General features: G+C 37.0%; 5 protein-coding genes across 5 annotated transcripts; 4 read left to right on the forward strand and 1 right to left on the reverse strand.

Moving 5' to 3' along the window:
• Nucleotides 1-4,305: 4,305 nt before the first annotated feature.
• Nucleotides 4,306-9,877, forward strand: MONOS_10593 (uncharacterized protein; the record flags this gene model as incomplete). The annotated part of the gene is made up of 1 exon (XM_067863054.1): nt 4,306-9,877. One exon carries the CDS (start codon nt 4,306-4,308, stop codon nt 9,037-9,039), a length of 4,734 nt encoding a protein of 1,577 aa, XP_067732522.1. The 3' UTR covers nt 9,040-9,877.
• A 291-nt stretch (nt 9,878-10,168) lies between these two features.
• On the forward strand, nt 10,169-10,822 carry MONOS_10592 (uncharacterized protein; the record flags this gene model as incomplete). The annotated part of the gene is made up of 1 exon (XM_067863053.1): nt 10,169-10,822. One exon carries the CDS (start codon nt 10,169-10,171, stop codon nt 10,820-10,822), a length of 654 nt encoding a protein of 217 aa, XP_067732523.1.
• Nucleotides 10,823-10,885: 63 nt separating this feature from the next.
• On the forward strand, nt 10,886-11,413 carry MONOS_10591 (uncharacterized protein; the record flags this gene model as incomplete). Its single annotated transcript, XM_067863052.1, has 2 exons — nt 10,886-10,904; nt 10,959-11,413. The coding sequence occupies 2 exons, from the start codon at nt 10,886-10,888 to the stop codon at nt 11,411-11,413; spliced, it is 474 nt and encodes a 157-aa protein (XP_067732524.1).
• A 492-nt stretch (nt 11,414-11,905) lies between these two features.
• MONOS_10590 (uncharacterized protein) lies at nt 11,906-12,652 on the forward strand (the record flags this gene model as incomplete). Its single annotated transcript, XM_067863051.1, has 1 exon — nt 11,906-12,652. One exon carries the CDS (start codon nt 11,906-11,908, stop codon nt 12,650-12,652), a length of 747 nt encoding a protein of 248 aa, XP_067732525.1.
• A 2,512-nt stretch (nt 12,653-15,164) lies between these two features.
• On the reverse strand, nt 15,165-16,094 carry MONOS_10589 (uncharacterized protein; the record flags this gene model as incomplete). Its single annotated transcript, XM_067863049.1, has 1 exon — nt 15,165-16,094. The coding sequence occupies one exon, from the start codon at nt 16,092-16,094 to the stop codon at nt 15,165-15,167; it is 930 nt and encodes a 309-aa protein (XP_067732526.1).
• Nucleotides 16,095-16,733: the final 639 nt, after the last annotated feature.

Genomic DNA, 16,733 nt, shown 5'->3' on the forward strand with positions numbered 1-16,733 from the left:
TTTCAGATTTAAAATAAAACTGGATTTTAATTTAAGTTAACAGGCATCATTGATTTCACAACATAATGTTTTGAAACCTCATACGTCTTTCAAAAAATGAACCCATTTTTGTTGTGTTCTTTGTATAAAAGAGTTAATGAAAAGAGCATAATTATTCAATGAAAATGCTTGAAGAAAAATATTTTGCCCCAATTAATCTTCATTTTTTTTCTATAAAATAAATATTTTTTGAACAATTTCATATTTTCAATCCAGGTTTTCATCATTCAGGGAATCGCAAGTTGTCGATAAAACAACTCAAACAATAAAAAAATTAAAATAACAAGAATAGATCACTGACCCAGTTAAAAACTCCGAAGAAAGGGTGAAAAATTTGAAGGTTGCGTTTATTGACTAGTATTTGATTAAAGACAAGTTTTGAATAACAAAAATTTTTGATTTTTGATGATATTTTTTCTTATATGATTTTATTATTGATTTTTTGTGATCCAGAAAAAAATATGTCTGAAATAAAAATTATACAAATTTATATGAAAATATTTCTTCATAACGTCATCAAAAATTGGACTTGCCAAAAATTTGTATTTTTCATTTCACACACTTTCATATCATTTTCAATATTTTAACTTTTTTGTTTCGAATTTTAGAAACACGTTTTATTTATCTAGAAAAATCAAAAAATGGAACAATTATGTGAAAAATGGGAATGTTAAAAAATGTTTTCGTGAAATGACAGTTCCTGAAAGGAATAAATATTATGTCTTTGACAAGTGATCCACATTCTTTAGCGAAGATGGAACTTTGGATTGGTCTTTAAAAAGAGTTCTGAAAGAAAAGCATCCACAGCACAGAATTCACCGAAAAGAGTTGAAAATGGAAAATGATGGAGAGAATTTTCACTCCCGAACCTTCAGAAAGTATGGAGAAAAAAGATCAGTGTTCAAAAATAGAACATTAACAAAATCGATGAATGAACTTGGAAAATTTTGATTGATCACATTTCTTTTGTGGAAAGGAGTTTCAGCAAAGCATTTTCATAAAATGATAGGAGTTTATTATGCGGTTGTGAGTTATTGGTGCAGTGTATTGAGAGGTGCCTGTGCCGATCAAATGAGCATTGATTCAATTGTGTTGGGCAGGGAAAGAAAGATAGCAGAGTTTGATGAATGCATGCGGAGAGGGAGAAAATATAAAAGTTGGAGAAGAAAAAAGAAAACATGAATCTTTGGAGAAATGGAAAGAACGAACAACTTTTCAAAAATTAAAAAGCTGTGCGTTTTTGTTGTTCCAGATCGTTCTGCAAACATTCTCATTCCTATTAAAAAATCTCACATTCTTCCGGGAACAACAATAATGTGTGACGAGTGGAAGGCATACTCCACTTTGGAGAAAATAGGATACATTTATTAGACAGCTTGCCATAAATGCATTAATAGCATCTTCTTCTGGTTCTTGTACAAATACCATTGAAAGATTGTGGTCGTATTTGAGAGGGTTTCCCCCATGCACGTGATTAGAGAGAGATATCTTAGAGATTATTCAGCTTTTTATATAGTAAAAAACACTCTCAGAATTTATTTTTAAGAAGAAATTGGAAAGAAAATTTATTGGAAAAAAAAGAAGAAATGGAAGAAAAAGGTGAAATTGAAAACAAAGATGAATCCGTTCCAGGTCTGGATGATAAAGCATACATAGAATCGTCAGATGTGGAATCTGATTACAAAAGCAGCAGCCTTAGTGTTTTGATGGAACAAATGCATCGCATTTGACAGATGAAGAACAAATTATATTTTTTTTGAATTTTTTTATTTTTTCTTTTCTTTTTTTTTTTTTTTTTGAAAAAAATGATATCACTCACTATCACATTTTTTGAGAAAATTAATAATTCATTTTCAAAATTTTTGTTTTATTTAATAACAAAAAAGTTAAAAAAGCTTCATTATGAATCGAGATAACTTCAAAAATTATCAAATTGTTTTGTCCGATATTATGTCAATTTTCCAATAATATGTGCATAATTTATTGCAAACTCAATGAGACCAATTATTTTCGAAAAGTTAAAGAAAAACTCAAATACCCTTTGATAAACTCAGAATTAAAAGGTTATTTCAAGAATTATTAATCATTTCACATTTCATCCAATAGAAGGCCCTTGCAACAAGGAAATTTTTAGAGAATAGTGCCTGTTGAAAGAAAAGGCTTGCGTTAAGTTTTTCTTTTTTTTCTTTCTTTTCTTTTCTTTTCTTTTCTTTTTTTTAAGAGAACATCAAACTGAAGACAGTCTAAAAGAAACGAAAAAGAAAATATAATTTGTGATTTTTTAAAAACAAATTTATGAGGATGTTGCGAAACAATTGGAAATGAGAAAGAGTTTCACTTTAAATTGAAAGCTCCAGATAAAAATAAAGACAAGCTCGGTAATGAGCAGAAGACCCAAGAAAATTCAAAAATAATGAAAAATAAAATTCTCTTTGGAACTTTTCAAATAAAAAAGTCAACAATAAACTTTCATTTTCTCTCATTCAACAAATACAATGCATCTTCCAAGATAGCTACAATTCCGTGCTCACAAATAGCAGCATGAAAAAGAAAACAAAAGAAAGTCTCTCATCTTCAACTTGCTCAAGCAAATTTTAATGAATTAAAGGTTGTAATTACTTGAATTATAAGAATTGAAAATAAGCGCTTAAATCAGCTCCATTAGCCTCAAATGTTAAATCTCTTCAAAATGAGCAGATATCGCAGGTTATGCAATAAAATTAGCCCTCTAAAAACTGTGACTGCAAATATATTATTACTTAAGTTTTGCTCAAAAACTTGCAGTTTCGTTGACAAAAAAATGTTAAATAATAAAATTATTAATGCAAAGAAAACATGCCAGAAAGTTTTGATAAATTTATCTTCCATTGTCGATTTTTTCTGAAAAGAAAATGAGTATTTTCCCATCAAAATATCATTTGCCAAAATAACCGAGTTGTTGCAAATGAGAAGGTGCAGTATCTTTCAAAATGCATAAATTGATGACATGTATTCCATTTTCACGTATGAAAGTCGCTTATGCGCAGGTAATATGGATAGGAAATGAATTCATTCGTGACTTGATGAACAGAACCACAACTCGAAACTTCATAGAAAATAAACTAATTGCATGCAATGCCTTTTATGTGCATTTGCTTTTGAAATGCCAGCATTTATACAGCTAGACCATTCGCAAAATGCACTGCCCAAAAACCACAATTATTTGGTTCTTTGAAATTACCTGCGTCCAAGGCAGCCAAGTCATCAAAAAATATCTACACCTGATTTTCCTTTGCAAATTGCATCAAAAGCACGAAGGAGAAAGCAGAGAGGCATCATGTCACTCAAGAGAGAGCAGAATGAGTTTGAAATAATTTGATAAGCACCATAACTTTCTCATCTGAAAATGAAATCAATTGAATCCCATCCAATGAGCACCTCTCAAAATGCATACCAAAAAGAGTGACGTTTTTGGAATATTTTTTGCAATCCAAAAATTGTTGTTTTGCAAAGCATTATTCCAAATATCCCCTTTTTCTGTTTTCGTATTTTTCAAATAACCAGGGAAATACGAATATAGCAAACTTCTATCTGGTTTGTACATATGTATTTTTAATAGTCTCACGATATTTTGAAGCCTTTCAGTCATTTCTCAGCGTAGCAGAAGTGTTTTTGTAATTTTTTGCTTTTTAAAAAAATGGCAACTGAGACGCTCAATATTGCTGGTACAGGTACAATTAGATGGCGTAAAACGAATTGTGCTGAAATAAGTGCTTTAGACTTCGTTGTTGGCCCTTGGGAACCAAAAAGAAATTCAAAATTTCCATTCGGGTTCAGAGTGTGCTTATTAGATATCTCCGCATGATAAAATTACCAGTAAAAATCATGTCCTACGATGCCCAATTGCGCTGCATGGTAGAATAAGCACCTGAAAAGTTCCCAGCTGAAAATGGATTGAAACGAATGTTAAAGTCAGGATTATATCGAAGTAATAGGCAAATATATCAAATTTAACAAACATAGATAAATACACATTTTATCCGTTCCTTTTGGAAACGACCATTCATCGGAAGCACAAGTGGAATTGGAGTTTTCAAGACAATAGACAAACAACAGAAAAGATAGAAAACAAGGCAGAAACAGCCAAACAGACCTTTTCCTATGAAACAACCATGTTCCCTTGTATTCCATTTGGTTTGATGAAGGCAGAGAAGGAGATAAATCTAATTAAAAATCGAATGAAAAAATGTTTAATTTGGCTTAACAACTTATTACAGAGCAAGATCGATGATGAAAAAGAAAATTAAAATCCGATCGGATGCAGCAAGAGGATCGCAGACTGCACAGTTAGCAGCGCCTGACAGCGGAGTCGGAGAAGAAGAGGGTGAAGAGGCAGTGAAGGCGGAAGATCCGTCTGATCAGAGGCGTGTATTTTGGATGAAAAGGGACAGAAAAGAGCAGCAGGAAGAGTCAGATCAGCAGATTGGGGAACAGAAAAGAGCAGAAGTGTTGAAGAAGGATTTTTGTGTGGGTAGAGAGAGGGAAGTGAAGGCGATGGAAGAAGAAAAAAATGGAGAGGGAAATAAACAAAATGAAACAGGGCTGGAAAAGGAAAGGAGCAGAGTAAGGTTTGAGGATGGGCTTGGGAAAGGGGGAAATGAAGGGAAAAGCGAAATGGGAAGGCGAAAAAAGGCAGAGGAAAATTGCGATAAGCAGCGTAGAAAGGTCTATAAATTTAAAGATATTGGATTTTTTGGTAAGCCAAGGGAATTAATAGCCCAGGAAGAAAGCGGCAGAGGAAAGGAAATTGAAGGAAATGAACATACAGATAGATTAAAAGGGCAGATTCGGGGTTGGAAAAAGGGAAAGAAAAGGGAAGATGAAATAAGTTTGAGGAAAGATCAGAAGGCAGAGAGGAAGAGAAAAATACGGCCAGAAGAGGATTTGGGAGCGGATTGCAGACAAAATACGGGGAAAATGGAAGAGGAAGAGGAGAATGGAAGAATAGGAAAGATATCATCATCACCATCATCATCTTCTTCTTTGACCTCGTTTCATTTAACTAATTTGTATTCATCTGCTCCGTCAGATGAAAATAATGCATCTTTTGTTGCAAAAGAGAAAAAGAGAAGAGAAGAAGGCTGGTTGGACAAAGGCAGAACAGCAGAGACTGTGAGGGAAGCAGAAAAATGGATGGAAAAAGCGAAAATGGAGAAGATGAAGATGATTGGATGCATCTTTGAAGAAGAAGAAGAAGAAGAAGAAGAAGAAGAAGAAGAAGAAATTTCGAGTGAGGAGTCAGAATCGATAGATTTGTGGAGTTTTTGTGGAGGAATAGCAGAAGAGGACAGTTTGTGGGGAGAAGGAGGGGTTGTTGCAGTGAGAGGAAGATGTCAGATGAGAAGGGAGAGAACGAAGAAAGGAAGAAGGAATATGAAAATGAAAATAAACACGAAAAGGATGAAAAAGAATGCGCTCAAAGGAAAAGGCGAAGAAGCGAATGAGACGAATGACACACAACAGCCAGCTCACACACAGACATCTTCACCTCAGACGAGCAATGGACACAGCCATCATAACCGTCTTCATTCAGATTGGAATGCGTCTTCTTCACTGCAGAGTGGAGGAGCATCCAGAAGAGCCAGAGGAGATGAGGAGGAAGAAGAAGAAGAAGCTCTGTTGGCTCCTCCTCAGCCAGACAGCACACAACAACAGCTTCTCCTGCAGAATCAGCAGACACAAACACACACCTCAACAACAGCTTCCACATCTTCTTCGTCTTCTTCGTCGTCGTCTTCTGCTTCTGCTTCTGCTTCCTCTTCTGATTGCGCTGTTTGTGCTTCATCTGTTCAGCCAGAAGATTCAAATCAAATGGCAGATGAGCCAAAAGATGAATATCTTCAGTCAAATAAGCATCCCTCTTGTTCAAGAAGAAGAAGAAGAAGAAGAAGAGAAAGAGATAAACTGAATGAAGAGAAGATGAAGAAGGCTTTTGAGAGACATGAAGAGAAGATGAAGAAGAAGACGAAGGGGATGGCGGTGCTGCTGAAGGCTACGATGGAGGAGAGGGTGCATGCGGATAAAGGGGAAGTGTGGGGAAGGAAGGGGAAAGAGAGAAGAGAGAGAAGAGAGAGAAGAGGAAGAAGAGAGAGAGGAAAGAAGGGAATGAGGAGGCATGTTTTTCTGGCAGAAGAAGATTTGAGCAGATTTGAGAGCGAAAAGGGGGAGGAAGAAGAGATTGGGACATTCTGTCATTTTGATGGGAGAAGATGGAAAGAAACAGGCAGCAGAGCAACAGACACAAAAGAAGATACAAAAGAAGAAGAAGAAATAGAAGAAATAAGACAATCACATTGCCACTCCGAGGAAGAAGAAGAAGAAGAACAGGAAGACAAGACTCTTCTAATGGAATCAGCTGATTTGGAAGACATTTTGAGAGAGGAAGATGATTGTGCTAGTGTAGTACCAGAATATTGCCTCAATGAAGAGGAAGGGGTAAAGGAAGAAGAAGAAGAAGAAGGAGGAGGAGGAGGAACAGAAATGAGAGGGCAAAGAAAAGCAGATGGATACTTCTGTTTTGGAGGAAGCTCTGTTTTGAATGAAATTGCTGAGAAGAGAGAAGTTATAGATGAAGAAGATAAAGAAGAAGGAAAAGAAGAAGAAGACGAAATGAGAACTGGCAATGAAAGTTCCACTTGTGCAGATGGATTTGCATCGGAGGTGTTCCAAAGGCTGGTGGCTGAGTTTGCGTGTGCAATGCAGGGGATGGCAGCAGAAGGCGGAAGAGAAAGAGAGAAGGCGAAGGGAGCGGAAGAGAAGAGCAGATGGGATGAGATGGCTGTGCAGGGGGTGTGTTTCAGAGGAGAGCGACTGCATCCACTTTTGGTGCAGAGCACTCAAATGGCACTGGAGTGTGTGAAGAAGTGGATGGGCGTGGAGGCATTTGTGGAGAGGGGCAGACACACAAACAGCTCAGAGGACGAAAAGAGAAAGACAGCACTTTCTGTGAAGACTGCCTGTTTGCCGTTTGAAATGCATCCACTTGTGTTTGGAGTGGACATGGGCACAATGCCAAGCAGAGCGAATGGAAACAGCAAAGATTTGAGTGAAGTTCTGGTAATGCCATTGAAGAGCATTCCCAGTGATATTGTTAAGCTACACACGCTGTTCTGGCGGCTGTTTGCGTATCTGCCTGAAATGGAAGAGATGGAAAGAGGAGGAGGAGGAGGAGGGAAAGTTGAAGGGAAAATAAAAGGGATTCGAGTGATTCCGTTCTCAGAGGCGGTGGGTGCGCTGGGCGAGGCTGGGGCGTGGAAGCTGATGCGTGTGTGTGGAGTGATATGGGAGGAGTCAGGAGTGCTGGAGAGGATGAAGAGAGTGGAAGGAGATGATCTGTTTGTGGGGGATGAGAATGAGGAGGAAGATGAGGAGAAGGAGGAAGAGGAAGAAGAAAAACCAGATGATAGCGGACACAGTGGAAGGGGAGTTTTGAGGGAGTTGGAGAGATTGATGGAGGAATGTGAGAAGAGGAAGGAGTGCGAAGAGACAGGGAGAATGCTAAAGAGGTTGCACTGGCTGACTGGGAAGATTAGTAAGTTGGAGAGAATGCAGGAAAAGGAAGGGGAAGGGAGCTGGGTGAGATGGTGGAAGAAAGAGATGGAGGGAGATGCAGAAAGAGGAGAAGAGATTGTTTTGGAGAGGTGGAACAGAAAGAGAAAGGAGGACACGAGAATTGGAGCAAGCGAAGAGGAAGAAGAAGAAGAGGAAGAAGAGGAAGAAGAGGAAGAAGAGGAAGAAGAGGAAGAAGAGGAAGAAGAGGAAGAAGAGGAAGAAGAGGAAGAAGAGGAAGAAGAGGAAGAAGAGGAAGAAGAAGAAGAAGAGGAAGAGGAAGAAAAGGAAGAAGAGGAAGAAGAAGAGAAAGAGGAAGAAGAAGAACACGAAGATGAAATCCAAAATGAACAGAAACTTGAACAGACAGAGCAATCTGATGCTCAATCAACAATACGTGCTTCGATTCCATGGGAAGAGCTGAGATTCCCGCCAATTGTGAAGGTTCCGATGGAAGCATGGCGAATACTGAAAGTATATGGGAATGAAGAAATGAAAGAGATGGCTAGGCGCAGAATGGAGAAGGAGAATCAATCAACGTCTCTTTCGAATATATTGGACACACAAATGACTCAAAGACAAGACGCCACAAGCACTTCAATTTCTTCAAGTGCTTTATCTCTCGATGATAGTTCATTTCTATCATCTTCTTCATCCTCTCATCTTTCATCATCTTCTTCGACATCACCTTCTTCTCCAACAACATCCTCAGCAACTTTATCATTTGAACATTCAAAGGAGGAAATAACAAAGGCGATGAAGGATTCCACATGGATTGATCTGCTTTCTCAACAATCTCCTTTCGAACAGTGTGAAGGAGAAGTTGGAGAGATGATGCCATTTCTGCTGATGCCACCGATTGTAGCTCTTCAGAGTGTTTGTGGAGAGAAAGGAGCAGAGAAAGGGAAACTTAAGCCAGCGTTTGTGGAGATGCTGAAGGTGATATGTGAAGAGAAGGGAGAAGGAGAAGAGAGGGAGAATGAACAGGAAGGAGAGGGAGAGAGAAAGAAGGTGCCTGAATTTGATGTGCAGAGTGAAATGCATCTTCAATTTTTGAAGAAAAATGCTTCTTCTTCTTCTTCTTCACAGGACGAAAAGGAAGAAGAAAGGAAAGCAGACGAAGAGAAAAGAAGGAAACATGAGAGATTTGATGAGGACACGAAGGCTGTTGTGTCAGCTGCATTTGGAGTTCGAAGGAAGAGAGTGAGTGAGTGGATGCACATGTATCGGTGGAAGCAGGAGGAAAGGGCGAGGAAGAGGCAAGAAAGAGAATTGAGACTGAAACAGAGTCAGAAGGAAAGCGCATCAACAACAGAGAAGAAAGACGATCATCAGTTTGAATTGGAGGATTTGGAAGAAGATGATGAAGAAGGTGAGATTTCAGAGAAGGAACAAAGAAAGAAGGGAAATTAGAAGTTTTGATGTTTTGAGAAAGAGTAAGGAAATATTGGCAGATATTTTATTTCTAAGTGTTTTGTATTCATTCTGCAACATTTGAGATATCTGAAGTTCTTCTTCCTCATTCTCTTCATTCTCTTCTTTTTCTTTGATTGTATTTTTTTTTCCTGCTTCTTCTGTTGAGTTTGGGAGATTATATGAATTTATTCACACTCATTTTTTAGGGATACATCAACAAGGAGAGGAGAGCTTTTCTTTTCTTTCGAAGAATTGTCTGTGTGTTTTGTGTTTGTTATCCCTTATCCATCCACCTTTTCCATTTTCTTGTGTCTTCATATGCTTCATTGAATTTCTTTTTTTGAATTGGAGCCCATATTCATGATTCTTTGTGCAATATTTGTATTTTTCATTTTTTTGTCCTTCTTTTTTATATTGTTGCTATGAATGTTCCTTCAGTGCAGCTCATTTCTCAGCAGAAGTTATGCAAGTGAATGTGCTTTAATTTAATTGCCCAGTGTCATTTTCTTGAAATTGAATTGTTCTCATTTGTTAAATGCGGATTTCGTGCTATTTGTTTTATTAATCTGATTGAATGATGTTGCTAAATTATATTTTTGGGGTTCTTTTTTCATTTTTTTCTTTTTGCCTTTCTTTCTTTTCTTTGTCCTTTTCTTGTTTTGATTTGAGATACCTCATCGGATCATGCTTCATTGTTCTTGTTCTCTTTCATCGCTTCATGCCCAACCCTGAAAACAATTTGCTGTTTTTAATGCAATAATATAATTCCAAAGTTTCATTTCGAAAATGACATTTCATTCATTGTTAAATTAACAGAAGAATTAACAAACTTAAAGTCAAATTTTCTTATTTTTTCCTCGGATTATTGAAATTTCTTTAATAATGGAATTTTGTCAGATATTTATCATGATGTGTGTTTTAAAAGTTAACAAAATCTTTAAAGCACCACCTCTTCAACAAGAAAAAAAAAAAAAAAAAAAAAAAAAAAAAAAAAAAAAAAACAAATATTCATGTTTTATTTCAGAAAAAATCCAAAGTATTCATCGAATCATAAATAACAATTATTATTGTGCAATTAATGTAACTGTAAATCTTTTATTGTTTTGAGAAAAGAACATCAAATTGAATGATTCTTTCGTTAGTGATATTACATATTGTGCTTTCAGTATATTCAACAGATGCAACTGAGGCGTATGCCAAAAAAGGTGAAGAAGGAGGAAAAGGAACGTTTGCTGAACCTGTTGGAACGATAAGTGGTGCATATGCTTTATTTGATAACAAAGAAAGTGTATCAGGAGATGCAATAAAAATTATACATACAGCTGATGCTCTTCCAGCAGATCATGTTGAATTTGCAAGAGACAATGGAATAAAAATTGTTGGAGTGACCGATGATGGTGAAAATGAAGCAGAAGTTGAATTAAATTGTGACGCCAAAATTGGAAGTGATTTGTTCGTATGCAAGAAAACAGTAACATTTGATCACGTAAAATTCGGTTTCCCATTTTCATTGGATGTAAATGAAGATCCAGATAATCCTGAAAATACAGAAAAGAATCAACAAGGAGAATCGTTCTCGTTGATTGTTGAGGATGCAAATACAGTAGCTTTAACAATTGATAAATGTAAATTTATCAGACCAGGGACAATAGGAAGCGAAGATGTTGCAAAAATTCATCTTGTAAGAGTTGAAGCAGGAAAGTTTTCAATGAACACTGTTGAATGCACACATGACACCAATAAAGTGACATTTTCGGCTACTCCGTTTTTGATTGATTGAGTAACAGAAGTTAAATTGACAACATTGACATTGAGCAAGATTTCATCGAGTACAAGTGCTGCGATGAAAATCACAAGTACAAGTTAGGTTGAGATTTCATTGGATACATGCACATTTTCAAAATGTGCATCAACAGTCGATACAACAAGCGGAGCATTGTATGTTAAGAGCGAACATATTGACAGCATATTCACTATTGAGAACAACGGTATTACAAAATTCGATGGTTGCACATGTGCAAAAGGGAATTCAGGAGGTCGATATCTGGAAATGACAGCAATAACCGAAGCAACTCAATTATCATGGCCCGAAACAGGAGATAATTTGGTATTCACTGGATGCACAGCAGGAGATGATGATTCCAAAAAGAATACAGGAATATATTTGGATGTGCCAGATGCTCTTCACAGAGCTATTGCTGCAGCAATGAAGATGAGCTTTGCTGCAGGTTATGTAGTTGGAGAAAATGATTGTGTAGTTGCAGCGAAATTTGGAAATGATGATATTGACTTCACTGCTAAATATTTCGATGCAAAGCCGTTAGAAGTGTATGTGATGAAAAGTGGAACCGGAGATGGAACAGAGTATTAGAAACCTTTGAATAGCTTAAGTGCAGCTTATACAAAAGTGACTGAAAATCAAAGCGAAGGAGGTTATATTATCAAAATAATCAAAGAAACGAGCCAAGATAATATTCTTTCTGCAGAACATGTAGAATTCAACAAAGAAGAAGGATTAATAATTGTTGGTGTAACCAAAGCTAATGAAGAAGAAACAGAAACTGAAGCAACACTTGCTTGCATAATCGAAATTGGAAAAGATTTATTCACTTGCAACATAAAAGTCGAGTTTAGAGGAATCTCCTTCTTATTCCCAATGTCATTGGATGAACCCAATTCTCCAACTCCATCAAAGAATGATCCCTAACCAGTTAAAACATTCTCATTGTTTGTTTCAAAAGGCGAAGATGCGAAATTGAGCATCAAAAGCTGAAGATTTGTTAGACCAGAACCTGTTGCACCGACAAATGATGAAGAAAGTTCAAAAATACATCTTGTGAAAATTGAAGAGGGTTCACTATCAATGAAATCTATCGAATGCAAGGGCGATAACGAAGTCAAATTCGAAGAATCATTGTTTGTTATTAATGGTGCTTCTTCTATTGAATTTGATACAGTTGAGATCAATAAAGTGAGTGTAACAAATGGAGCAGCAATTATCATGCAGGATGCCACTGATAAAGTTTCGAGTGTTAAAATAGAAGGACTGAGCATGAACGAGGTGAAATCAGAAAAGGGATTGTCAGCAGGTGTTAAGATCAAGATGGTTGATAGTGGTTCAAAAGTGGAAATGGGAAAAGATAAGAAATGTTCATTCAAGTCGTGTGTTGCAACAGCAGGTAATGCAGGAGCAATTTTCATTGAGATGAAAAAGGCAGATGATCATTTGAAACTTCCAGGGGAAGGCAAACTTGAATTAGCAAACACGAACAAAGGGAAAGATTCATCGGTGGCATCGTTGTGCATCATTGCAGAAGACTTTGATGACTTCTGCAAGAAGGAAGGTTCGTTTGAGTTTGCGAAGGATTACAACGATGGTAATAAAGGATGGATTGTGGGAGCAAAAGAAGAAGGTGGTGATCTTGAAGATGTGTATGAGAAATACTTGAAGAAAGAGGAGCCGAAAGAGGAGCCAGAACCAGAAAAGAAGAAGTCAAATGCAGGAACAATTGTTGCAATAGTTGTTCCTATTGTGGTTGTGGTGATTGTTGTGGTTGTGGTGATTATTGTAATTGTTGTTGTCAGGAAGAAGAGGTCTCGGAACTACTAAAAAATGGAGGAGTGAAGTCAGTGATTGTTGTTGATGCACAATAATAAAAAATGTTTAAAGAATTCTTTTTCATTTTTTTTAAAATTAAGTTAAACCCGTGATGCTGATGTTTTGATTTTTATTATGCTTGTTTGTTGATTACAAACATGCAATCTTTTATCTGTTTCCTTCTTTTCTATTCTTTTCCTTTATCTTTTGATAAAATTAATTTGTTGGCTTTTATTTATGGCAAATTGCCATACACTATTATCATCATTGAAGCTGTAGACAATCTTTGATGAATATATTAGCAAAACTTTTCAACAAATATTTATTTTTTGAAATCCTATTTGACTTATCGTGCATTTGTCGTTCAATAAAAAGTTTGCGATTTTTCAAATTATCTTTTGATCCTTGTTGATAAATAAGAATGTCTATTGAAAAACATTTTAATGATAATGTTCATTGAAAAATATATGTTGAAATATATTGGCTTTTAAATGAAGAGGAATTCAAAAATGGCTAATGTTGATTTGAAATGAAAGTTTATTGTTGAAATATTGAATATGAACAAAATTTATTTATTTATTTATTTATTTGATTTAATGAAGAATGAATAATCGAACGAAAAGTGATTCTTTTCCAAATTGATTTAAATATTCAATAAGATTGTTCAAGTTCTTTATCTTTCCATCTATTTTGTCCATCAATTTAAAGCACACATAAATTTCTTTTCTTCTTTTTTTCCCCCAGTCTATACCTAATTTTGCTGATCTATTTATTTTGCATGATAACATTCCTGAAAATTGAATTTGCGAGGAAATCTAATTCTTAATTATTACTGATCAAAAAAAAAATTTGAGAGAGAAAATAGATATCCAATTTCTTCTCTTCATATTTGAGAGACCACTGCTTATTCGGAGCTTTTTTTCTGCAACTCATTTGAGTTTCAGCCGTTCGTGTTTATTCTGAAATCTCAAGTCTTTGCAACTGGGCTCTTGTTCTAAAAATGAATGTTACTGATTCCTGATCCTTCTGCTCGCTTTTTGAAGAAGATCTAGTCTGAAACTCACTTGATTTTCCCTGGAAAGTTGAACTGCTTTGCTCTTTTCGACTTTCACAGCGGATCTTTGTGATTCTTCAAACATCTGACTCTATTCTTTCTATTGATTCGCCTTCAGACTCAGCCTCTGAATGAATTTGTGTGGAAATTTCTTCGTTCGTGTTTTCTGATTCTTCATTTTCTGAGTGGCTTCCTTCTCTTTCCCTTGCATTCTCATTCATTATTGCCAAAATAACGTTTGCCATTGATTTGGATAATCGACTCTTGAAGGAATGCTAGACCAGCGTGTTTGTCCTTGGTGACAATCGTGCCAACTTTGCAATTTGAGCTGGTGGAATATCATCCATTGTTAACTCCGACAGAGTTGCCGCTTTGAGAAAGAAAGGTGTGAATTTGGTTGGAATTCCTGCTTCTTCCATTGCATCCTTCGCCAGCCTTCTTATTCCGGAAACTGTGAGTGGCTCAAAGGTTTCTGTGTTAAGCAGCAAATGGGAAGTTCTGCTATTCTTTGTTTGAACAATTTCCCATAACGTTCAAATTGCTGAAACTGGGCAAATGAAAGGTACTTCTGACAGAAAGTGAACTGCGATTTCTGTTCTGGTATTTGATGTTTTTAAGGAGGTATCCAATTAAACACCATCCTCTGTAATTCTTGACTGGGACATGTTCACCCTTTCCAATTCGGTGAACCTGCAGGCCGAGAAAAGCATTGTTAGAGTAATAACTTTGTGTGTAAGTGCTTTGAAAGTTAAATCGATATTTGGTCCCAGTTCATGATAGTATTTAAGCAGTGTTTTTGGATTCCATATCTCAGGCACTGTCTTCTTTCTTGTAGTGTCAGTCCTTCTGAACGATCGAAAAAAAATTCTTATAATTGGAATCTTTCCCAAGGCTGTGTTGAATGCGAGCAATGAGAAAAAGGAAACCACTCTTCTAATCATCTGAAGCACAGAAACTTTGACCCCTTTATTCTTTAATGATAAAAACATATCTGCACATTTTGCAGTCCACTCTGGTAGATTGTCTGGTATTTCTGTGTGCGAATGCATAATTTCCATTGTTCAGCAAAATGTGCAAATCCGAAAAGGTATCCATCCCATGTGGATTGTGCAACGCCTTGTATGCATTGCTCACCACGCTCCTCTGAAATCTTTCGTTCCTGAAAAGCTTGCTTCCACTACTGTTGACCTTTTCTTTTGAGGTATTCAGAAGAATGAGCCTGAGCTTCCCAGGAGGAAGACATACTCATGCCTTCTTCATTGATGGGCCTTCCAACAGTTTCTGGTTGTTGTAATTCAGCTTCCGACTGGAGAAGTTGCCGTTGTGCAAAAGAACTTCCCAGTTCTGGCCTCTCCAGTTCGGCAGGAGAAGAACAACTTGAGCTCTCTCCTGCTGCGATTTCCGAATAACCATCGGAATTAGCGGAATTGGAGGATGAGCAAGAACACATTCCTGACGCCATGGAACTGATTATCCGTCTTCGGATATGCGGCTTCCGATGATGCACAATCTTTTCTCTATATGATTGTGTTGAGGTGCGAATGCATCGACTGTTGGTCTGACTTTTGTTAATGAGAGAATTCTTCGGAAAGCTTCTTCGGTTATTGAATAATCCCCTGCACTTATCAATCGAGACAGTGAATCCGCTCTGCTGTTCTTCTGCACCGGAATGTGATGAGCTCTCAGATGAATTCCCATCTTCTCTTTCCACGTCCACATCCTGCGAAGGATTGGCCTGAGGGTCTTTGCAGTTCTCCACCGATTGATGTTGAAAACAACAGAGCTTTTTTCCGACCTCAGTGAAAGTTGAGAAAATAAGTTTGTTTTGATAATCTGTGAGAAATTGCGGAGTGCCAATAACATAAAAAACTGTTCCCTGAAATTTGATGATTTGTTGTGAGCGTATTTGTGGAACTTTTCATGCCAGTCCAGAATTCTGTTGTTGATTCGAAGTGTCGCCACCATAGCTAGCTCCGATGCATCAGTTGTTTGTGTTGCCTGAGGAAAAAATAATGGTTGGAGTTGTCGAGGCTTGTTCAGGTTCAGAATCCGTTTCCGTTCCCGTTTCTCCTTCAGCACAGAGGCATTCATCATCATCATCCAGCTCCATCCTGTTGTCCTCACATTCTTCTGGAACAGACAATGCAAAACCACCATCAGGAGTGATGCGTCTTGTCTGATAAAGCGAACTGCATTTATCTTCCCAATTAGTGAAGCGAAATCTTTTGTACGAACTTGTTTGGCCTTGACGCTCTTTTTCTCCCAGAGACAGAGGAGAGCTGCAAGAGAAAAAGCTTTGTCTTTTTCCAATCTCGCTGTGAACTCCTCTGTATCACAGTCGAAGCCCAAATAGGTGAATCTCTTCGTTGGTTCCAACTGGCATTTGTCCTTGTGAACCATTAGTCCCAAACTTATTAGGAACAACATCATTTGGCTCTTTATTCTTATTAAATACTCATTGTCCAGGTGGAGTATTATCACATCGTCGAGATATGCAATCATTCTCACGTTCCATCTTTTCTTTGTAACTCTTGTTTCCTTCCTCAGAATCTTTGTGAAAATTTTTTGTACATCCATAAATCCAAATGGCATTCTTTCGAATGAATAATCTGTTCCTTCGAACATGAAACTGAGATACGGTTTCAAATCTGATGAGACGGGGATGAGGTAATATGCTTGAACCAGATCCAACGTAATTGCATGATTGTCTTTCTGAATGAGGTGTTCTACAGTTTTCTCGCTCTCGCATTTTAAGTGCAAGCTCCTCATTGCAGCATTTAGTGGATGACAATCGAGGATCTGACGCCAGGCTCCTGACTTCTTTTTGAAAAAAAACACATTGTTTCTGAATTTGACCTGATTCACAGAACTTTAGTTGATTATGCCTGAATCCAGTTGTTCCTTTAGCACACTTCTGAAAGCTCTCCGCTGTTCCTCGCTCATTCGCTTTTCTCCATCTTCCCAAGCTCTTTCTTTTAATCTTTCTTTTGCTTTTTTGTCCTTCCAACAAGCATGTGCTCCAAGTCTGATTGATTATCC

The sequence above is a fragment of the Monocercomonoides exilis genome, assembly GCF_001643675.1.
Source record: "Monocercomonoides exilis strain PA203 chromosome Unknown scaffold9-1957334, whole genome shotgun sequence".
Taxonomy (NCBI): domain Eukaryota; phylum Preaxostyla; order Oxymonadida; family Polymastigidae; genus Monocercomonoides; species Monocercomonoides exilis.